Raw genomic sequence first — 23,663 nt, forward strand, 5'->3', positions numbered from 1 at the left:
CTACCTGCATGACCATTTTCACCACTGTGGCTATTCTGCATGTGTGGTTATGAGTGGTTTTACATTTCATATCATCTATAACTGTGTAACTATGTGTACTGACTGTTCATGATCATTTTTATCCACTTTTAACTTTCCTGAAATCAATAAACTTTACTCACAGTTCTGTGCAAAAGTCAGACCATCTGTCACTTATTTCCAAGCCTAATTCTGAAAAAGTTGGGACGCTGTGTAAAATGTAAACAAATGGAAAATCTAATGGAAAGCATATTAGATGTTGGAATTTTACAATCTCATGAAAAACATTAACTCATCTAGAATTTGATGGCTTCTCAAAAAAGTTAGGACAGAGGCATGTCTACCATTATGTGGCATGCCCTCTTTTTTAACAACAGTCTGTGAATGTCTGGGAAGTGAGAAGACCAATTGCTGAAGTTTTGGGAGAGGAATGTTTTGCCTCAGTCCATTTTAAATGTGCTTTGGCCCAGAGAAGACGGTGGTGTTTCTAGATGGTGTCAACATAAGGCTAAGAAATTTGTATTATACAGTTTTAACTTGCATTTGTGGATTACACAGCGAATTGTGTTCACAGACAATGATCTCTGGAAGTGTTCCTGAGCCCATACATTGATTTCCAGCACAGAATCATTCCTGTTTTCAATGCAGTGCTGCCTGAGGGCCTGAAGATCCAATATTGACCTTTGGCCTTGTCCTTTGTCCCAACTTTTTTGAGATATGTTACTGCCATCAAGTTCTAAATGAGTTAATATTTCTCATGAAAGGGTAAAATTACTTTCAACATCTGATATGTGTTCTATGTTCTACTGTGAATAAAATGTGGGTCTATGAGATTTGCAGGTCATTGCATTCTGCTTTTATTTACATTTGTTTACATTTTCCATAGCATCACAACTTTTTTGGAACTGGGGTTATAATTTCAAGTAATTTAACACTTAACAGAAAATACATTTAAATATAATGTCAGTCTGTCATTTTTTGTGTTTCTGTCTTTTGCCTTTTTTGCAGCTTTCATTCTTTTCAGACTTGGTTTCAGTTTTTTTAAAGAAAAGTTTTCTACATTTACAAAGTTCAGTGTTAGAAGTTTGCTGCTTCTCACAATCCTTGTAATCTCAAACACATTGAATAATGTTAAGGTCTGGGCTCTAGATTGATTGTTCTTATAACACAAGGAGATTCTTTGTTTGATTAGCAGATTTTCTTCTTTTTTTGTCTATTTAATTTTCTTAGCAATGGCTTTTTGACAGCTATATGTCCTTTCAGACCCATAGTGTTGAACTCTCTTGTGACAGTGAAAGGCTGGATTGAAGCACCTATGGATTTTTTGCTATGTCTTAAAGATGAAAGCTTTAAATACGGTTTATGCCACAGTAATGGTGCTCTGTCACGTCTTGCGTGCTTGTTAGGAATCACATTTTGTGTGTATTTTTAATTTTTTTTAACTTCAGTTTTTACCGATTTTTTTTCTTAGAATTTCCCTTTTCTTTCTGCAAATGATAATATTGAATAACCTCAGAAACATCACCTGAAAAGTGAATAACTGGGTTCTGACATTTGCATGGTACTATATATCATATGCATTAGTATTAAATTATGATTATAATTATGATATTGTTCACTTTCACTGCCTTACTGCTGCAGCCAACAGTTTCTTTAAAACAGGGGTGCCCAAGCCTGCGCTACTCAGCCTGTGACAGTTTAGTTTCAGCCCTAATCTAACACACCTGTTCCACCTAAAAGACACATGACTTTATCATAGACACGTGAATGTTAAGGTAGGGCTATAGGTAGTTTTATGTTAGGGTTGGAACTGGACTTTGTAGGAGGGTAGATCTCCATGAATGCAGTTGGGCTGCCCTGATTCAAAATATCACACATTCATGAACCCCTCCCCAATACACAAACACCTACTTCAGCTACCTGTCTGCCCACCTCGCTCATCCTGAATGCTGGCTTCTTGGTGTAAAGGATGCATTTCACTAATAAACTTCCTCCATCTCTAGTCGTAGCTGGCGACGGTGGAACAGGTTCTGCCGTCGGAAATGCAGAGCAGCAGTTAAATCCACCACCTTCTACTGGCTGGTTATTCTCCTGGTGTTCCTTAATACTCTCACCATATCCTCAGAACACTACAACCAACCTGAGTGGCTCACCGAAGTACAAGGTGAGCACACACAGACGACTCATCGTACTGTTGAAGTTAGGTATGACCTAAATATGATAGAGGCCAAACCATTTTCAAACAGCATTACAACCTAGTTTATTTCCATCTCCCTGCAGAAGTGGCCAATAAGGTGCTGTTGGCCATGTTCACGTGCGAGATGCTGATTAAAATGTACAGTCTGGGGCTGCAGGCATATTTTGTGTCTCTGTTTAACCGCTTCGACTGTTTCGTGGTGTGTGGTGGCATCGTGGAGACCATCCTGGTGGAGTTGGAGATCATGTCACCTCTTGGCATCTCTGTCTTCCGCTGTGTCCGTCTGCTTCGGATCTTTAAGGTCACACGGTGAGTAACCGGGCGAAAGTTGAAGCTGATCCTAAACTTTATTAGGAGCTCTTTAATGACCAGGGTTTCCCTTGCAAAAGCATTGCAATGTGAAATATGTCTGTTTCAAAGCGAATTCCATCATGTTTTCACAATTTTCACCTAATGCAGATGTTGAGATGTGTATACTGTGTACACATCTTACCGTAGACCACTAAACCTTCTTGTTTCTCTCTCTCTGAATGATCTCTGGCTGTCTCTCTAGTCACTGGGCATCTCTGAGTAACTTAGTTGCATCTCTGTTGAACTCCATGAAGTCCATTGCATCCTTGTTGCTGCTGCTCTTCCTCTTCATCATCATCTTCAGTCTGCTTGGCATGCAGCTCTTCGGTGGCAAATTTAACTTTGACGAGACCGTGACCAAGAGGAGCACCTTTGACAACTTCCCTCAAGCCTTGCTCACTGTCTTTCAGGTGTGTGTTTATGGACGTACTATACGTGGCATAAAATATCATAAAATATGTTTGCATGCATAGCGAAACCAAATGTTTACATATTTTAAGCTGTATTTAAAACAGTTACAGATTATATCGCATTTGTGGCATTAAAACAATGAGTATTGTTAATAATTTATTGTGGTACTAACGCATTAACTTTTCATTTAATAATTATTTATTATAAACGGCATGTTCTTGGGTGTGTGTCCACAGATTCTGACAGGTGAAGATTGGAACACAGTAATGTATGATGGGATCATGGCATATGGAGGCCCCTCTTCCTCTGGCATGGTGGTGTGCATTTACTTCATCATCCTCTTCATCTGTGGAAACTGTATCCTTCTGGTCTTACACCTTGTTTGCACTTGGTTAGTAGTGGTGCAATGATAGCAATACTGGCACAAGGCAAGCTACCCACTGCGCCATCGTGCCAACCCTGCAAAAAACAGCCCTTGAAAATCTGTTTATTTTCATATATCTGCCTGAACGAGGCAGTTTATAACGAGACAGTAACTGTTTAATTCTTATGGATAAAGAGAGAAAATGCTATACTTTAAAGTTTAGTGTATTTTATTTTTGACACACAAAACCATTTATAGCAATATAAAATATTTAATATATATATATATATCATGATTTATAGGCAGCAGTCCAGCAGTTAAGTTAGGTAGAGTCAGGATTGTAATTGATACCCCGTATTGACGGACACTTGAGGCCCAGGCATGGTACTGGAAAGGAAAAAGTGGGATATTGTATTTCAGTTATTTAAATGTGACCCAGTGCTATTTAGTAAATGTGAAAGTATCATTTCTGTTCACAAGCATTTTTTCTTACAAGCTGATAAGAGATGCAGAATGTTCTGTGCCTGCTGAGTGCTGGGGTTTGTTCCAGTCTGATGTTTTCTGACCTTGACCCTCTTAATCAGACATCCTGCTGAATGTCTTCTTGGCCATCGCTGTGGACAACCTGGCAGATGCTGAAAGTCTGAACTCAGCGCAGAAAGAGGAAGAGGAGAAGAACAAGAGAAGGAAGAGAGCCAGGTAATCAGCAGGGCATCAAACATCTGGTCAGAGATAGAACAGAACAACGACCACATATGAACAGTCTTGATTTTAGACATTAGAAGGCTGGAGACTTCAAATTGTAGTAAGAAGGAGCAAAATATGATTGCTTATGAGAAGTTTGCATAAACCCAAGCAGTTTGAAAATAAAAACTCTGCCTTTCTTCGACCACCACTCCGAGTTTATTTTGAGATCGTTCTTGCCTATGCAGAGCCCTGAGTTGCTAGAATAAAACTTGACACTTATGTGAAATATCTTCAGTTATGCCACTTTGGTCCAGGCTAAAATACTGCTTTAATAACCTGAAGTGTCTGTTTCTGAAAGGAGTGGTAGCACAGACAAGAAAGAGGAGAAGAAGCCTGAAGGCCAAGATGAAGAAACTAAGGTAAATGTTTGCTGTTTTTCTTTGCAAGTGTTCTCATTAACGGAGTTCTTGTTAAGTCAAAGGAGCAGAGAACACAGAATTTACCTATTAACAACTTTAATGAATAATATCATGCAGTGTTGCAACAGTGGCACCAGCCAACATCCACTGTAAGTGTTTGAGATGCTTTATCTTTTCAGCTAGGAGTTGTGGAATTAATGACCACACTGTAGCAAATCATCCTGAAAATCTTGGTCAGATGATGTGACCACCACTAGTTTTTAATAGGGACTGACCGGCTTAATAGCCACATAAATATAACATTTAATATGAGCTTTGGCACTAATGCTAACAAGTTAAATAGTTAACTAGGTAGCTGAAAAATAAATGTAGGCCAATTTTTTTTCTGTCTTCTTGGTTTTGAAGCCCATCCTAGCAAATCCCATTGAGTTTGGTACCAGGGTGGTCAAACACTATGATCACTTAATCCTGCCCAATCACTGTCGCCCATCCTTTTATACTGTTTTGAACATGTTATCACACTTTCTTGGACACACACGGTCAATCTGAGTTTGAGGTGTGTGTGCATTTTTAAAGTATGATAGTGGCTTTACACAGTAGTCCTGAATACTTGAATAGAATAAGTAGTCAGAATGCACTAAACATGTTGACGATAGTCTCCAGCAGATTAAATGTAGAGATGTACATTCTGACTTATGATGTTCATGTATTGGTAAGAATTGAAGAACGGATATCTGTTTAACCACAGGGGAAGAAAAAAGCAGCAACAAAAAGATTTGCGTAGCACTGTAGGCATGCTTTTTAGATAGCACTGGTGTTAGGAGGCTAAAATTTGAAAATTTTATTATGCAATGGGGAAGCAGTTTGTTTTTTTGTGATTTTTAGTGAGTAAGAGATTCGGCCTCTTCAGATGAGTTAATGAGATTAAAGCTAGAGCTAACCAGTACGTCACTGAATGCTGATGAGAACTTCTTCCACCCAAAGTATTTTTTCCTTAGTGGATGATTTCCGTACGTGTTGGATTGTCAGCGAAATCTAATTTGTGTTTCTGGGTCTGGCTAACGTCCTGTGACCAATACAGCATGAAACGTTTTTGTCCTACTTTACTTTATACTTGAGCTCACCCTAGTGTATACGAGAGGGTATGACAGTGTGTGCAAGTTTACCCAAGTTTAAAATTTGACTTCTTTTCATATATGCATGTATAATGTAATCGTTATTTTTCTCATGCATGCAGATTCCATTAGAGGAGCAGCCTATGGATGAGGAGAGAGAGGCAGCAGTTCAATCTACAGGTGCACTGCGTACGTCTGCTTCAACTGTAACGCTCAACACTACAGCGATTATTAGATATACTAGTAATGACACGTCTCCTGGCATGTGTGCATATACAGGTGAGGATGATGAGGATGAGCCTGAGGTTCCATCAGGACCCCGTCCTCAGAGGCTGTCAGAGCTTAGCCTCAAAGAGAAGACTCCACCCATTCCAGAGGGCAGCGCTTTCTTTATCTTCAGCAGTACAAATCCGTAAGTCCAGCACATACATGCACATGCTTGATTTGTAACATCTGGAAATTGGACTGTGGGAACTGAGGTTCCACAGAAAAAATGTTTAAAAATCAATTAAAAATTTACAATGATTATGATCTATGTAAACCCTATGTATCCATGTATTTTTTTGAGAATTGAGATATGAGTTAAATATAGACGATTATTTATATGGTACTTTCTGTTAGTGTAACGGGGAGCGAGAAGGCGGACGCCTGTGCTGAGATAAGCAAGATTTATTAGGGGCAAATCCAGGGTTCTGGTCAAAACAGTCCAGGTTCAAAGAGCCAACACGGACAGATCGGGGGACAGACATGACATAAACCAGAATCAACACATCAAACAGAGACTGAGACATCAAACAAAGACCAGCAAAACACAGGGCTTAAGTATACAGGGAAAACGAGGGACAGGTGAAAACAATCAGGGGCGGAGTTACAAAACGAGGGGCAGGACTACAGATACCAAAACAAACGCACATGGACTAAACCAAAACACGAACACATGGACAGGACTGGGAGGGGCCAATCGTGGCTGTCCTGAATAATAACCTCTAAATGTCAACTTGTGAACATATTAGATGTTTTTAAATGTTTTTGCACTAAACACTGCCATGTTATGACCTTGCTCAAATTTTGACTGTATCAGACTCTCAAAGTAAACAACTTCAACTTCAGAACTGGACCTGTCCACCCCAATGAGTACTGACTGTAGAGTTGGACATTCTCCAATTCATAATATTAAAAGAAAGGATAATGACTCTAGAGGTGTCTCACTCTGTGTAACACATCACAACACATTTGACACAGAGTGACAGCTCAGTTGTGTGAATCTACAGCTTGGGCTAGATGTAAGTTAGCATTTTCTTAGCCAGGTCATTTTCTTTTACAACTTTTTAGTGGTGCTATTGTTCTTGGGCCCACAGAAGAGAATAACCAGCATTTGTTAACGTTTGTGGGTGCACACACTCCTAACTGCTCATACACTCGCTCATGGGTTTTGTCCCCACAGGATCCGTGTGAGCTGCCATCGTCTGATCAACCACCAGATTTTTACCAACCTCATCCTCGTCTTCATCATGCTCAGCTCAGTGTCCCTGGCCGCCGAGGACCCCATCAGGAGCTTCTCCACACGGAACATCGTAAGAGCTACTCTAAAGTACCTTCAGAAACTTACTGTGATAATTTAATGTAGCAAGAAAAGTTTTGAATTAAAGAGACATTTCTTATTTCTTCTAACATTATTACATTTGACGATACAGTATATATAAACGCGTGTTTATTTATTTCATGTTCAATCTAACACATTCTAATTTTTTCAGTAGCCTCTTCTGAAGCTTTATGGCTTCAAATTGTCCTTCATGCAGATTTTTTAGTTGCAGAAGTGAAAGACTGATTAGCCTGGAAAGTCTGAATGTTGGTCAACACAATTGGCAACTCTCTTTTCTTATAGTTCTTATAGTTTTCTAATAGTTCAATATTTGCTGTGTTTTAAAGTGTCTGTGCTAAACTGTCATGTTGCCCTTTTCCAGATTCTTGGTTATTTTGACTATGCCTTCACAGCTATCTTTACAGTAGAGATCCTACTGAAGGTAATTGCTCCTCTCCATGTCTGAGTGTTGTGTTCTAGCTGTATGTTGTTAATGGTATGACCATTTTGCCTCCACAGGTCCTAGGCTATGCTGATTATGTCTTCACTAGTATATTTACCTTTGAGATCCTGTTGAAGGTAACCTTGTTTCTATGGCAATGTGGGCTTTGCTGCATCACCCTTTTGTGTCAAACTGTTTCACAGAGCCTGTTGCACTGTTGCTTGTTCATTAATGCCGCACCTCTTTGTATTGAAACTACTAGGCAATAGTCTTTGCTGCAGGAATAACTCAGTATCTCAGTATAGTCTAAGAAATATAAATCTTAGGGCTGTCAAACAATTAACATAATCAAATGCAGTGAATCACATTATTTTGTTAGCATTTGTCTTACTCATATCCTTTATAGCTCAGTTTGCTATAGCTATATGAGTGGACAAAATATAAACTTTGTTAGAATGTATTACTTTTATCACTTTTAATAATTCAGCAACATTATTTTCATAGAGTGAATTCGGTTTCCAGTTACTATCACTGATGTCGAGTAAGAGCAATAGTGGCTGCATGTTCCAGCCAATGACTGTTTTCTGTATTCTGCTGAATTGGTATAATGTCAGACTTGAAAACCCATTTAAAACCCATTTTTAACTGACTTGGACTTTAGACTAAAATCCATTTGCAGTGGAAGACCCTATACTTTAATTATGATTATTGTAATGAAACAAATGATTCAACATTTGTCATTTATCACTAAGAAAACAGTCATTTCACAACTGAAACTTGTGTTTTGGTAAATAAAAACATAAATATTTCTTTTCCATGATGGAAAGCCTGTTGGGTATAAATCTTTAAAGAACCTTTTAACCAAGGATTCTTTACAGCACCGGTGAGGGTTTAGCTATTGTTACAAGTCAATTAAATCTTTTTTCTTGAAATTCAGTGTGTAAACAGTTAGTGGAGAGCAGACAGTTAAAAAAATTAATGGTATTAACTTTGGCAGCCCTCATTTTTATATAAGAGATTAGAGTAAGAGATCTGATTCAAGATTTTTTATACTTGCCTTGGTCTCAAAAGACAAATCCTCCAAATATAAGTTGCTTTGTTCATACAGGCCTTTTGCTTTTGGAGTTCTCTGTCAGTCTCTATAAATCTGTGAAGGGACAAGATTTGCTACAGATGTTGAGATGTAAAGGTTGCCTTATGTGCTGTGGATGGTTTGAAGGGTCAAGCTAGAAAAATGCGTTCTTTACTTTGTTTATGTATTATTAATGCTAAAATATAATAATATATAGAAACATTTCAATTGTAGATATTTAAATTTTGCAGTTTTGCAAGTATGTTGAATAGACGTTAGCTACTTTTGCTGAGCATAACCGCAAGATCAAATTATACAGAATTAAATGGGATTAACATTTTTTTTTAGTTTAACTTGATTCGGTATGTTTAGAAAGATATAGTTACCGATCTGAAACGTCGTGACCTCGACATTTTCTTATGCCTAGAATATGAAGTATTTCTTTCAGTCATGTCTCATACTTTAATAATTTAAATTTAGATTTTCATACAGCCAAATTTTTTATTTACTTTCAAACTAAGCGCAGTGAAAGAGGGTGCATACAGTTGCATGGCATTCATTTTGTATTCCACAAACATCTGCCCTCTGACATCTTGCAATTCCTGCACACAGCACTGCATCTGCATGCATGTCCACATTTCAGTGCATCCAAAGTAATGTTCTTTTGGAAATAGTCAGAGATTTAAAATAAACCCTTTTCATTTTTAGCAGCATTCTTCCAATTTGAGATGACGTGTTAAACAGTGCAGCTTTTACAGTTCGGACTGATATGGATTTAATCTAAACCAGTGTACTGAATCTTCGTGTCATTCCTTTTGTCTGTTTGCAAGTGAAATATTTAATTGTACCAGTCACTCATGTGTTTGATCCCCAGTGTCTGGACAATGGCAATGCTGCTGTTGTTCCCTCCATTTAAAAAAATGCATGTTTAAACACAAGAAGAAAGTGTTAGTGCTCTGGGTTGATTTCAAGAAGCCTGAATGTTTTTACATTTGTAAATTGATCTGATTACGGTTGATATGTTTGTATGTTGTCACCAGTTTTGCTGTCATTTTGAAGATGATGACATGCCCATATAAGGAACTCGACACTAAGCCTTTTTGTGCCTGTGAGAAAAATGAATGGCATTCTTAAAAATCACCTTTACCTGCGATATTGTAAGATGAAAAGTTCCCAAGTTGGTGCATTTTGTTCTGTGTAGATCATTTCTTTGGATATTACTAGATTAGGAGAGTAGAAATATGAATATTGATAACAAGGTAACTCTGCTGCACATGTTCACGTCATAAGACTGGCACTGCCACCACAACTCCCCAGACAAACCAGCAAGCGTGGTGTAGTAGAGTAAATCAGGTGTATCTGGTCTTATATAATAGTCGTGAAGTTGAATTGTAGCCCGACTTTCTCTTCCATGCACAGCAATGTTAACATAGAATCTATGTAGCATTATTCATATTTCGACTTCTATACCTCATTATCAGAGGATCCAGTGACGTCTGGGTATGCACATAAAACAGAACCTATTGGCTTTGGACCGATTACTTTACCACAAGGTGTGATAACTTTTACAGTTTTCAGAAATGCAGTTTTTTCTCAACATGAAACAGAGATCCTTAGCTGGGCAAGGCATCAACTGCAAAAAGGCACATGACTTCAGAGATCTATGGCTGTGTTTTGCACATCAAAGTCGTCTTTGTTTGACTTGGAGACAGTGTGTCATTGTGTCACTGTAGTCGCTTGTGCTTTTCTGAGTTCTGTTCTGTGTGGTGTAGTTCAGGACAGGTGTTGACATTTGTTACATCCCAGATTAAACAAAGCAGAAATCTAGAAAAGCATATGTCAGATCTCTGGAAGTATTGACCAGCGTTTGTTATGAATTATCAGTTTAACGCAGATACGGAATACTTTAGCAATACTGTAACTGAATATGCCGATGTCAATAAAGCCGATGGAAGTGAACGCTATTTTTAAGTCAAATAATAAATGCCATTTAGCATCCTAAATGATCTTTTAATCTGCCATGAAAGGCATTATTATTGGCCAAATAGGCCAAGGATATAAAAAATAATGAAAACATCCAATTCTTACAATAATATTACTTGTGATAAAACAATAAAAAGTAAAATTATTCAACTTTATTAAAAGGATACTTATTTATAGTGAGCAGTGAAAGAGCAATGTATCCTACCATTCAAAGGCTTGGAATCATGTCTTTAATAATATAAAGCCGGTTTTATTGCAGATATGTGAATAACTGATTCCAATATGATTTTGATATTCTATATTTTTAAAATCTGTAAAAATGAAGTCATTTTCAATGATGAACAGAGCTGTGGATGATTCTAGAGACTGAACTAATGGAATTAACTCACAGAACGACTAATATTCAAAAAGCAGTCTAAATCTCACTGATCAAAGGGTTGTTTATAGTAATTTGACAAGATATTACTAGAAATGGACAATAACAGTTCATTGTTTTATAACATGTGGAAAAAAACTGTATAAGTTGTAAATAAACCATTGGTTTACATTTTGGTGACTAGTTTCTAACATTTCTGTATATACGAAGTTATTTTAGAATGACAGTTATTAGTTATGACAGGGCATCCAAATCTTTGGAGCAGCAGCAGGTCAAACAAATTATTTTGGTGTTGCATTTTCTTTCTTAGTATGAAACCCAATGAAATAAGTGCTCAGATCTGAACAAATTTGACCTGTCGCCCTGTAATTCTGTGGACAGAGTCAGAACTTTGGGACAGCGTAATTTTTTCCTTTTCAGAATCTTTGAAGTTATTACTCTCAGCTCTTATAGGCTCCTTTCAAAGTTCACAAAGTCACTATATTAAAACTGAAGATGAGCTAACCTACATCAGTACTGCCCTTAGTGTGCATTCTACAGATAATAAGTCTTCAGAGAATTTGAAATGAGTGTGCTTGTCTTTAAAGCCCCAGTCAGAAATTGCTCTACAAATTATTTAGGCTACCTTTATGTTTTGTGAAGAAGATGTAAATGTACAATGCAATGTTTTAACGACTGGCGTGCAGAAGAATGCTCGGCCAGTGGGTGGCAACGATTCCTGATTGGAGTTTTTTTGCCAAGACAAGCACTCATTTGTGTATCTGTACAGTGCTCTGCTGTTCATGCTGTTCAAACTGTCCTCTTATATTCTGTTCAGATGACCGCTTTTGGAGCATTCCTACACAAAGGAGCATTCTGCAGAAACTACTTTAACCTGTTGGATCTGCTGGTTGTTGGTGTCTCTTTGGTGTCCTTTGGAATTCAGTATGTACCAGACATCACAACAGTTCCCAACAGCACACTTCACACTTGCGAATGTCAAATGGTAAAGTGGTTGGTGTAATGATGAAATGATGAAGTGGTTAGTGTAGTGGGTAACACCTCTGCCTTCTACGCTCTACATCATACCAATAAGAGTCCTTAGGCAAGACTACCTTTGCCCACCTGTGTAAAATGATCAAACTGTAAGTCGCTCTGGATTTGCCGAGTGTGTAAAAATAATATATGATATATTTACAAGTTACTGTTGATTACAATGAATTGATGAATGGTTTACAGAACAGCGTAATAAAAATTGGAAACAAATAACCAGCAATACAAAAACTGTGAACTGCACAATTTGGTGATTTACCGACTTAAAAACTCCTGATTACATTTATGTGGGAATTGGTTTAGTAAGTGAGTTTGAATAGGGAAACTTTCAGACTTTGCTGGACACTAACGCCTCCAGGACCAGAATTGTGCACTTTTGGTTTACAGTTTTATTAGACTGCCAACATGAAAGCCAGAAGCAAGCTGTCCTTGTATTCCATAATACCACAGGTTATTTGCTTTTCAAACATTTATTACATTGTTCAAAGCCTTCAAGTACTTCTTACTAAGATTTGAAAAAAGATTTTCTTTTTGCACCAAACAAATTGAAGATTTATTTTAGAAAAATATCTCAATGATTTGGGCAACCTGGGTCTATTTTTCATCACAGAATTAAATCAGCATGAATGATAAAATACAAACATTTCAATTTTTCACAGTATTAAAGCACAGTTGAATGTGTGTTGTGTCCACAGGTCCTCAGCCATCTCTGTGGTGAAGATTCTCAGAGTGTTGCGTGTGCTGAGGCCGCTAAGAGCCATCAACAGAGCCAAAGGACTGAAAGTAAGATGTTCTGCTTGGGTCATTGGTCAGTTTGTGAAAGTGGAAAAAAAGCCCAAAGCATAGTAGTGTAGAGTTGTGTTAATTTCTAAGGGAGCTTTGGGGAAGGTGCTTGCTTCATCAATATGCAGGCTTGGAAGTAGGGGTGGGTGATATGGGACAAACATTGTATCACTGTACCTAAAGACATTTTCATGATACATAATACATACATACATACATAATCACAGACATAATGCACTGGTATTCCCATATTTAAACACTGCCATCAGAAACTTTCTGTACAGCACTAAATCTAATTAAACAGCGCTAATTATGCTTTTTTTAAATGCGTTGGTTGTGTTCTTTAAGTACTGACAGACACACAATTTGCTTAGAAAAACATATTGTTTATCACAATAACAAAATTTATCACAATAGTGATAAAATACGCTATATTGCCAAAAGTATTCACGCACCCATCCAAGCGCAAAGCAAAGCGTTGAATGGTGTAAATCGCCACCACTGGACTCTAGAGCAGTGGAGACGTGTTCTCTGGAGTGACTAATCACGCTTCTCTGTCTGGCAATTCAAAGGACGAGTCTGGGTTTGGTGGTTGCCAGGAGACGGTACTTGTCTGACTGCATTGTGCCGAGTGTAAAGTTTGGTGGAGGGGGGATCATGGTGTGGGGTTGTTTTTCAGGAGTTGCGCTCGGCCCCTTAGTTCCAGTGAAAGGAACTCTTAAAGCTTCAGCAAACCAAGAGATTTTGGACAATTTCATGCTCTCATCTTTGTGGTAACAGTTTGGGGACGGCCCCTTACTGTTCCAACATGACTGCACAAAGCAGGTCCATAAAGACACGGAGCAGGAAGTTTAGTGTGGAAGAACTTGACTGGCCTGCACAGAGTCCTGACCTCAACCCGATAGAACAACTTTGGGATGAATTAGAACCTTGTGGAAAGGCTTCCCAGAAGAGCTGAAGCTGTTATAGCTGCAAAGGGTGGGCCGAAATCATATTTAACCCTATGGATTAAGAAAGGGGATGTCACTCAATTCATATGTGTATGAAGGCAGATGAGCGAATACTTTTGGCAATATAGTGTATCTCTACTTGGAAGGACCATTTTGCAGGAAGGAGCCTACATTCATGATGTAACTGGTAAAAAAGTCCTGTGTCCTATAGAAAACTACAGCTATAAGTCAGTGAGCCGTATAAAATGATAGGAATTCTATAGAGCTTTCGAAGTTTATAATAAAATCAATGCTCAATCAAGAAGGTAAGGTAGCATAGGAAAATTAATATATTTTGGGAAAATTTAATACAATTCTACAGAAATTAATGATGTACAATTGTTACAATATAATTTGAAATCATTTTTATAAGAAACTGCTGTTTTTAGTGGGAGAGTCACTTTTTCAGCTTTTCAAGCTCAACTTTCAGTGAAGAAGTCTTCTGAGCGTTCTTTTTAGTGCTGGCCAGTCAGATCGAGGTGAAACTGGTTGCAGTTGCAAAGTAGGCTAGAGTCTTTCAGATAAAGGATCCAAGTTATGATAGCTATGAAATGAAGAAGTCAAATGTGAGGTTCCCTAACTCATGACCTATTGAAGTTTAGTCTAACATGAAATGAAATGATCAGTTTTGTCTTTCTGGACTTTACTTTGAACTCCTGAGCTTTAATCTGGTGACATTTGGTCTCTCTGCAGCACGTTGTACAGTGTGTGTTTGTGGCCATCAGAACCATTGGCAACATCATGATCGTCACCACTCTCTTACAATTCATGTTCGCCTGTATCGGGGTGCAGCTTTTCAAGGTACTCTGATCAACACCATCAATCAGAAAAGTTAGATTCCACTTAGAAACATTGTTTTTTTTAACAAGAAATAAAGTTTAATATGTCGACTTTCTGTAGGGGAAGTTCTACCGTTGCACAGATGAAGCAAAGTCAAGTCCAGAAGAATGCAAGTGAGTATTAGCAGCATATGCATGTTATAGCACTAGATAATCTGATCAGCACTGTTACATTCATTTGTACAAGGTTTAATCAAATGAACACTACATGGGTTAATTTGCAGTAAATTAGCACTGGAGTTGAGATCATGTGCTCACCCTCTCTTTTTCCTTTCTCTGTAGGGGGACATACATTTTGTATAATATTGGCGATAATGCATTGCCGCAAGTGCGGGAGAGGATCTGGTACAACAGTGAATTTAACTTTGACGATGTCCTAATGGCTATGATGGCCCTCTTCACTGTGTCTACCTTTGAGGGCTGGCCAGCGTAAGAAAACTTACTCTCTCCATCTGTCTATAAAGCACAATTTTGTACATGGTCTATTTGAGTTTCAAATGTTTAAACAAATGCGCAGATTTAGAAAGCTGTTCAAAATCGAAATATTATTCTAGTTACTATAATTTATCTGTTTATTCTTTTTATGTGTCTGTGTTCTTTCTAGACTCTTATACAAGGCCATAGACTCAAACCGAGAGAACATGGGGCCCATCTACAACTACCGTGTAGAGATTTCCATCTTCTTCATCATTTACATCATCATTATTGCCTTTTTCATGATGAACATCTTTGTGGGTTTCGTCATTGTCACCTTCCAGGAACAGGGAGAGAAAGAGTATAAGAACTGTGAGCTGGACAAAAACCAGGTCAGAGAGGTTTTTCCTTTAGACAGTGACTTGATGTGTTTCCTTGTTTCTTTTTGTTTTCTTTTTTGCTGTTGTTGTTGTTGTTTATATTACCAGGATCTATCATTACATGTCATGAGTTTAAAAAGAAAACCTTTGCCTTTTACATGTTTTAGTAAAAAGAGGTACACAATATGGCCAAAAGTATCTAGATATCTAGATATCCTAATGCTTATGTTTAGATGCCACATTCAATACTAACAGGTATACAAAATCAAGCCGACAAGCATGAAATCTCTGCAGACAAACATGGGCAGTAGAATTGCTGATACTGAGGAGCTCAGTGAGTTTAACTTATCACTGTCAGAGGATGCCAAGTTTGCCACACCCTGACCCCATTAAACACCTTTCGAATGAATTGGAACGCTGATTGTGAGCCAAGTCCAACATCAGTGCCTGATTTTGCGAATGCTCTTTTGATTATAGACACAAACTCCTCAGACATAGTGCAAAATCTTTTGAAAAGCCTTCCCACAAGAGTGGAGGCTTATATATGTGCAAAAGGGGGTCAACTCCATGTTAATGGCCATGGTTTTGGAATGAGAAGTCCACCAAGCTCATGTAGGTGTGATCGGGTGACCAAAGAGTGTGTTTAGGAACACTTACAGGGAGTTAACAAAAAGTTTGTGTTAAATAATAAAATCTGAAAACGTATTTTCCTTTTTGAAATGCTGATATTTGCAGTAAGCTTTAAGGTACAGTACAAGAATCACAGTTGAGTTTTTCTTGTCCAGCAGGTGTTGCTGCAGCTCTTTGCCACCATAAGCCATATGTGTTTTTGCTGAAAGCTGGACTGAAGCCCACTCAATATGCATTTGTGCTTTCTGGTGCTAACATTATATACATGAGGACATACTTTTTCTTCTCACATAGCACCTTTTTAATTACGCTAGTAAAGAGGGCTCATTTGAGTCTGCACTGTGCATGCACAGGTAACATATGGGCTAGCCAAGAGGCAGGAAAAGGTTGTTTGACCCCAGTGATCATAATAAAAATGGTGTTACAACAAAAGTACTAAAAGTGGTAAACAATGGCTTGATCTGATTTGATTTGTTGGCTATGTTAAATATAAATTAAGCATTTACAGTGTGATCTTGTATAGCCCTCACTATGTTTGTGCAGTATTAATTCAGTAACCTAGACCAGAGTTTGATTCATTTGTCTGGCAGACCAAAACATTCCCATATGCCATGCTGAGCACCAACATGCTCTACTGTGCTTCTTTCAATAACAGCTCAACCTTCTGGATCAAGCATGGAACTTTTAATGGTTTAACGGCGCTCCTTTGCTTGCTTTCTCGATCTCTGAGTGTTGGTTTCTCTCTCCACAGCGTCAGTGTGTGGAGTATGCTTTGAAAGCACGTCCGTTGCGGAGATACATTCCTAAGAACCGCTACCAGTACAAGTTCTGGTACGTGGTAAACTCCACCGGCTTTGAATACGTCATGTTCGTCCTCATCATCCTCAACACACTCTGCCTGGCCATACAGGTGAGGAGGACTCCAAGCTTTAATAATAATTTACTACTTTATTGTCAGTTCTACAGAAACAACAATGGATTAACTGACTATTCCTCAGATTTAGCTGAAAAACTTCATTATGGCCTGAAAATGTTTTGAATGTTTGACAGCAAATGAAAAATTGGATGAATGAAGTAATTGAGTGTTCTTTTAAAGGATCTGTTAACATATTTTGTTGATCTTTTTATATATTTAGCTACAGGCCCATGCATGATTGATTGCCAATAAAAGAACAATATTGGTCATTTCAGTTGAGAGATTTTGCACTTTTATGTTTCCTTGGTTGGATTTGAGTTTAGTTGGAAGGCGCCGGTACATGAAATGATATATGAACCAAATGATACAATAAACCAACTATTGCAGCAGGTTTTCTGTCAGTGGATTCTTACTACAGCCCTGTACCGCTGCCCCACACAAACTAAAGTCTTTTTAGCTGTGTCTGAAAGAATACCAACAAGCTAGCAGCCCAGCGTTTAAAAAAAAAAAACGCCACCCCTTAACTGTAGTAAATTGACTGTAATCCCTGAATTTTCTTAAAAGCTGCCTACTTTTGCTTCTACTGCAGTTTGTTGGCTAATCAAACTTAGTTGGCATGTCTTTGCTTAAATGATTTGTTGCCGTTATCAAAGCCCCCTAGTCACAGCATAGCCACAACTTTAGCAAACGCTGTGTAGCCAATTTTATTGGATGATTGGCCAAAATTACTTCTTGTATTTGTTGCAGTTACTGGAGTCACTTCCAGTCAGATGGTGATTTTGGTCTCAAACACCCACATAGTCCCGGTCAGGCATAGAGTTTGTCTAGCTTTTCAATCAAATTTCCTTGTTTTAGACTTTGGTTAATGATTAAGTCACAAATCTTTAGTATCACTGCTACAGCTGCAAGATTTGCATTTGAGTTGCCAGCCCATGTAAGTACTGTCAGAATGAGTAAATTTAGAAATGAAGAAAAGTTCAAATGTTGACCTGGGTCATTCTTTTTCCTCCCTTTCCCTGACTTTCCATACAGCATCATGGCCAGTCTCATCTCTTTAACTATGCCATGGACATTCTCAACATGGTGTTCACAGGAGTCTTCACAGTAGAAATGATCCTCAAACTCGTCGCCTTCAAACCCAGGGTAAGTCACCTGAATTTCAATTGAACCTAAAACCCCAGTATGTACAGTTATTCCGTGGTGAAGTCTTGCCTGAACTGTTATTTCTAACATTTGGGGGCCCTTTAGGAAAATATAGGATTTTCTCTATTTCTTGGATCCAAGGGTTCCCTTATACACTCCCTAGTTTTGTCCCACGGACTGTTATGTTAAAACCCATCCCTTCCCTTCCCTTCCCTCTTTATCCTCCTGGTTCCCTTCTTCTGTCCTCTCCTCTCCTTTCCGGCTGGATGATAACCTTCTTTGCGTAGGGTTATTTTGGCGATGCCTGGAATGTGTTTGATGCCCTGGTCGTGATTGGCAGCGTAGTAGACATCATTCTGAGTCAGGTAGATGTGAGTACAGCCTTTCCCTCCCTTACCCCCTTATGCCTCTTTCCTGTCCCTCTCCCTCGCACTCTGGGCTTGTCTCTGTAGGTGTAGGTCTCATGTTATCAATCCCCACTGCAAATTTTGTGTATACTGACTTTCAGAGCAGACACCATACCTCCTGGCCACAGGCTAGGTCTAAATCGTGATGCTCTAGTAGGGCTGGCTTGAATGATTTTAATACTCGTGTTTTAAGTCATGGAAATTGTTGCCTAAAATACAATAAATTGTTAATACAGTTATTGTTAATATGTGGAAAATGTTAAAAATAAATAAGGCAGGTTTAGCTGAATGCATCATTCATTCATGGCAGGCGTCCATATAACCGTGCCTCAGAGCACAGCAAACTACACTACTTTCCACATGGCCATTAAGGCCCAAAGAACAAAGACACCTACGAAATCACGTATTTGAGCATTTTTAGTATTAGATAAGTAAGTGCAAAATGAGTGCAAAAATTTGGAGACATTAGTGTACCACAGAGGCACGACCTAACCTTACTTGCTGTAATATCATTATAGGGCTGCAACTATGCAGTATCATCATTTTTCAAATATTCTATGGAATATTACCTTGAATATTTTAATACTTAATAAAAATATATAATTTTGTTTAAATAATTAATCTTATTGTTGGCTTATTTTGCACTAATGCATAAATTACATTTATTTATTATTTGCTTCATAATACAACTTCATGATATCATAATACTGAATCTACCCAATCTGGCAACACTGAGCTGGATCTGAATAGCAAAGCAGCAACAGCATCTTTTTAACCGTCATCTAAAAAACGATTTTTTGGTCAAGGCTTGTCAGTGAACGGGGGAGTGATGAGGTTTTTAGCTGGTCAAAACAGCTTTATACCAGAGCACGCTCTGTCTAGCAATCTAGGAAACTTGTTTGAGTTAAAACCACCTGGAGTTTAAACTGATACAGTTGCTTGGAAGTGAGAGAGTCTCGCAAGCTATGTCAAATCACAGAGTCCTCACTGAGCTGAGCAGAGTGAGGGTGCAGAGCTGGCAGCTGTGTCTTGCTGGTGAGGCTAATGTGGGTATCCCCACAAAAGTCTGGGGGTTCACAAAAGTGATAATCCTGCTGGATGTTTGATCATTTTAATTGATCAGATATTGTGGAATGTTTGCTGCAGCCCTACACTATTAATACACTATTGCCACATACTGGATGTATTTTTAATCTGCAATCATGAACAAATATAAAATTATGGTTAATTATAAAATAGAAATATTACTGTTTTTAAGACTGGTTTTGAGAGAAACGAGTATTCAAAGCCTGTAGAATGCAGTTCAGGCCAGCCCTACGATGGAGATTTAGACGTTGTTAATGGTAAGGACTGTTATGGAGTCTGATCTGTGAAATCTGTGTCTATGGTTATCATGCTCTGCTCAGGGGCCACTGTGCTTGTGAAAATCTTAAGATTGTAACAGAGGCCATTTGTGATAAAGTCCAGTTAAACAACAAGATATAAATATATGATAGTTCAGTGAACCAATCAGGTTTATTTTACATATAAATAAATAAATGCAAACTTAATCTTCACTAATGCATGTACTACCTTCAGCATTATGGGAAATTCCACCATTTTTTTTTTAATTCTGCATAGTTTATTCATTGAGGTGTAAACAAAATCATTCACAGTGACATGATGAGAAATGGCACATTGTAGAGAAACTTGCCAGCTCCAATTTCTTGAGATAGGAACCAGAGGTTTTCATGTCTACAGCGTAATTCTAGCCATTGTATTTATTATCCAAAATAAGCAGTGAACCTACATGACTTCTGGGTTTTTGTGTGTGATGTTGATATGGGTAAAATAATGGTAAATCTATTAAAAAACTACTTTGGTTATTAGATCACCTTCTTGATTCTAGCCTTAGATCACCCTGCATGTGCCCCTCTCTATCGTAACTGTCATAAACCAGGTGGCATATTCATAACCATCATAACAGGGTTCTGTGAGAAATCCTTTAGAGGCATTAAACACACCAGATGTCTGGTTCCTATGAGCACTGTTGAGAACAGTTACAGACTCTGTAGGTTTCTCTAGAATGCTGCATTTTATATTAAACCACACTCGATGACTTTGCTTATATCTTAATTATGAAGAAGTGTAGAAAAGTTGGCGATTTCCCTTTAAGACTGCATGTAATATTTAATAACTACTTAAAGCAGTTTGTGTCTCAAACGCAGTGTGTCCTCTTGAGTTCTGTTTCTATGGCTGTACCATCATAACTTTGACTTTCTTCTGTGTCTCTCTTTCCTTTCATTCTCTCCACCCCTCTTTCACTCTCTTTCCTCTTTCTTCTTCCATATCTTGCTTGGTGGGTGTGAGCAGCATTATTTTGCCGATGCATGGAACACGTTTGATGCCCTAATTGTTGTTGGTAGCGTCGTTGACATTGCAATCACAGAGATCAATGTAAGTAGTGGTGCATCTGTGTGCTTGGCTGTTTCCCCCTCTCAAGTGAAGGGTCTTGCAGTGCAGCCCCCTTTAAGGGGCACTAGAATTTCTTCAGTCAATACATAGACCTGACTGTCTGTGAATAGCAATACTCCAAAGTAACTGCAAGGCCCTACACCCTCAAAGAGCTGATGCTCTCTAATGTTCCCCTGCTTTGCAGTATAATGTTGGATTCATTTTTATGTATTTGCTACTGCCTAATACGTGTTGTGTTCTCACAAATGTACACACACACACACACACACACACACACACACACAACTGTACACTCGTTAATGCAGCTTTGTGGTGTATTTGCGTATATTCCATATTATAATTCTGTTCATCTCATGTTGCTTCTTGACAGTATATTTAGCATGTTCATTTCCCGAAATGGATGTTTTGAAGCTTAACTGAAGGTGGAGCCTTTTGAACGTATTACTTATTATATTTCTGTGTTTTTGTATGTAATTTGCCGAAATGTAAATGTTGGATTTGAAAAAGGCTGAGGGCAGAACGTGGGTAGGTAAAAGCATGCTAAAAATACCTTCTTTGCCACATGTAAATGCACTGCATAAAACTGTTCTGTGCTGCACATGAATATGCGTAAACATATAAATGTAGGGCTGTCACGATTACTTGATATAAATTGATTACTTAGTTAAAGAAATGTATTTATTTCAATTTACAATCTTAATGAATCTATTTAGTGATTGGTTTTCCATTTGAATGACAGACAGGGTATGTACAGGACATTATAAAGCTGTGTTTAGAAGATTGTACAAAAGGTGGAGCTCTTAGCACTTCTTGGAAACCCTTCCCAGCAGGATTCCATGAAAGCATGTATGTTACAAATTAGGTTTAGGCTGAACAGCTGGGCAGACGGCTAACGCTAAGAGACTATTCAGAATTAAGCTTTTCTGAAGGATTCGCTGTAAATCTGTATGGAAGTGAAGGTGCACCACCGATAGCTACCATAATGTTGAGATTCCTTTAGAAAAGTGGAAATTATCAAATGGAGTACAGTGGAAATGAACAGTATCTTAGTGGTGTTTTTTGAGGTGCTTATAAGGTGAAGATTCCTACATTAGTACATTAGTACAGCTATATCATGATGTGAGAGGCCAGAAGATGTTCACTAAAGATTCCTCAAAAGCAGAATGAATAAATAAATAAACTGTAACATGATGCCGATTTACTGAGAAAAGAATAAAAGGATTTGGTCGGGAACCTGATAATACATTGTTTTAAGTTCTCCTGCTGCGCTAAAGCACCTATATCATATAAATATCCCGCAAAAACACCTCCTCCTTTTCAGCCTACAGACGTTTAGCCCACCCACTCATGCTGAAGTTTATTTTAATTATATATATTGAAAAAAAAAAAGTGTTTCAGCCTGGATTGCATTTTTAATGTGACAAAATACAGGGTGGCCAATCAGAACAGAGCTCATTTAAATATATTAGTCTAATAGGCACAGTAACATAAACAACTTGTTTAATTATAAGAGATAAAAAGAAATAAAATAATGAATAAATGGAATAAAGAAAGGAGCTAAAAGAGACATGATTATGTACATATGTGGAGGGTCTGAGGAGATATTTAGTAACTATTATTTACATTCTATTACAATTCATCTGAAAAGTTATGAAGAGTTATGAATGTTTTGGGGACATAGACCCACACAAACAGAATAAGTGGACCTCAGGGTAGAACAATAAAAGATATGGGTAGGATTGCATTTTTTGTGGTTTTTTTGCACCTTAGCACTTTCAGTAAATTCAGCAATCTTTGAAAAGCTTTGCACATTATGTTATTATAATATGGTTTGTTCAGTTAACCTCATTATGATAGTATAGACTGAATACTTGATTAACTGTAAATATGATCCATCCATGCTTAATTACTAATCAATAGTGACAGCCCTATATCAATGTATATGCAAAAAATATCAGATATTGGCAGCACAATATCTCTACGTTTAGAGGCCCTGGACGTACAGCACATTATTTCTTTTTGATAGCATGCATGTGGAGGTAAATAGTACATTCTGTTTGAGCAGTTTGAACAATTTGAATGAAAAGAATGTGTTATTGTACTAAACTATACTTTATACCATGCTATTCTACTCTGTATTTAAAACTATTCTACTATTACATGTCTTAATGAAAGATGTTGTAGGGAAGTTTTAACATAAGCCCTTTGATTTTTAAGCAGACCGAAGCTCCCATAGTTGTGGCAGTGGAGCAAGGGGTAAGAAGCCCCTTACCTCCAGTGTTGATGAATGTTACCTGTTAAAGAAATACTTCACCCAGCACAGCTAACACGGCTAAGAATGGATGAAAGCTAGTGGCGGTCATTTTTTTCATATCACAAGATGCTCAGTGTCCTCAGTTACCTTTCATTCATTTTTAGTAGTGTCCGTATTTGGGTGAAGTGTTTGGTTACATGTTTTGTCTTCTGTTACATGTTTTTTTTTCCGTCTCTTGACTGTATTTGGAAGGAAAAATGTCTTAGTGTCTGTTTTTTGGAAGCCAGATGAAAGTTGTCAAGTTGTCTGAGAGGTTAAAATTACTTTTTTTGTGTCTCAAAATGAGTGACACAAAGTCACGGACAGCAACAGCTAACGCATGAAGTGCACCATGGGAAATGAAGT

The 23,663-nt window shown here is 38.0% G+C and overlaps 1 protein-coding gene across 2 annotated transcripts in view; it reads left to right on the forward strand.

Annotated features, from left to right (window-relative positions):
* Positions 1 to 23,663, forward strand: part of cacna1db (calcium channel, voltage-dependent, L type, alpha 1D subunit, b) — a 150,358-nt gene that overhangs the window by 106,273 nt on the left and 20,422 nt on the right. Inside the window, exons 14-36 of one of the 2 annotated variants that reach the window (XM_037536116.1) lie at positions 2,022 to 2,182; positions 2,299 to 2,524; positions 2,769 to 2,976; positions 3,214 to 3,334; positions 3,926 to 4,040; positions 4,387 to 4,447; positions 5,685 to 5,751; positions 5,842 to 5,974; positions 7,007 to 7,136; positions 7,527 to 7,586; positions 7,664 to 7,723; positions 11,835 to 11,941; positions 12,745 to 12,832; positions 14,515 to 14,622; positions 14,722 to 14,774; positions 14,943 to 15,089; positions 15,265 to 15,466; positions 16,836 to 16,994; positions 18,033 to 18,143; positions 18,431 to 18,514; positions 20,903 to 20,986; positions 21,512 to 21,529; positions 23,222 to 23,260. In XM_037536116.1, coding sequence (XP_037392013.1) covers positions 2,022 to 2,182; positions 2,299 to 2,524; positions 2,769 to 2,976; positions 3,214 to 3,334; positions 3,926 to 4,040; positions 4,387 to 4,447; positions 5,685 to 5,751; positions 5,842 to 5,974; positions 7,007 to 7,136; positions 7,527 to 7,586; positions 7,664 to 7,723; positions 11,835 to 11,941; positions 12,745 to 12,832; positions 14,515 to 14,622; positions 14,722 to 14,774; positions 14,943 to 15,089; positions 15,265 to 15,466; positions 16,836 to 16,994; positions 18,033 to 18,143; positions 18,431 to 18,514; positions 20,903 to 20,986; positions 21,512 to 21,529; positions 23,222 to 23,260 — 2,542 coding nt within the window. The remainder of the gene's footprint in view (positions 1 to 2,021; positions 2,183 to 2,298; positions 2,525 to 2,768; positions 2,977 to 3,213; positions 3,335 to 3,925; positions 4,041 to 4,386; positions 4,448 to 5,684; positions 5,752 to 5,841; positions 5,975 to 7,006; positions 7,137 to 7,526; positions 7,587 to 7,663; positions 7,724 to 11,834; positions 11,942 to 12,744; positions 12,833 to 14,514; positions 14,623 to 14,721; positions 14,775 to 14,942; positions 15,090 to 15,264; positions 15,467 to 16,835; positions 16,995 to 18,032; positions 18,144 to 18,430; positions 18,515 to 20,902; positions 20,987 to 21,511; positions 21,530 to 23,221; positions 23,261 to 23,663) is intronic. The other variant, XM_037536117.1, reaches the window with a different exon arrangement.

The sequence above is a fragment of the Pygocentrus nattereri genome, chromosome 29 (assembly GCF_015220715.1).
Source record: "Pygocentrus nattereri isolate fPygNat1 chromosome 29, fPygNat1.pri, whole genome shotgun sequence".
Classification (NCBI taxonomy): Eukaryota; Metazoa; Chordata; class Actinopteri; order Characiformes; family Serrasalmidae; genus Pygocentrus; species Pygocentrus nattereri.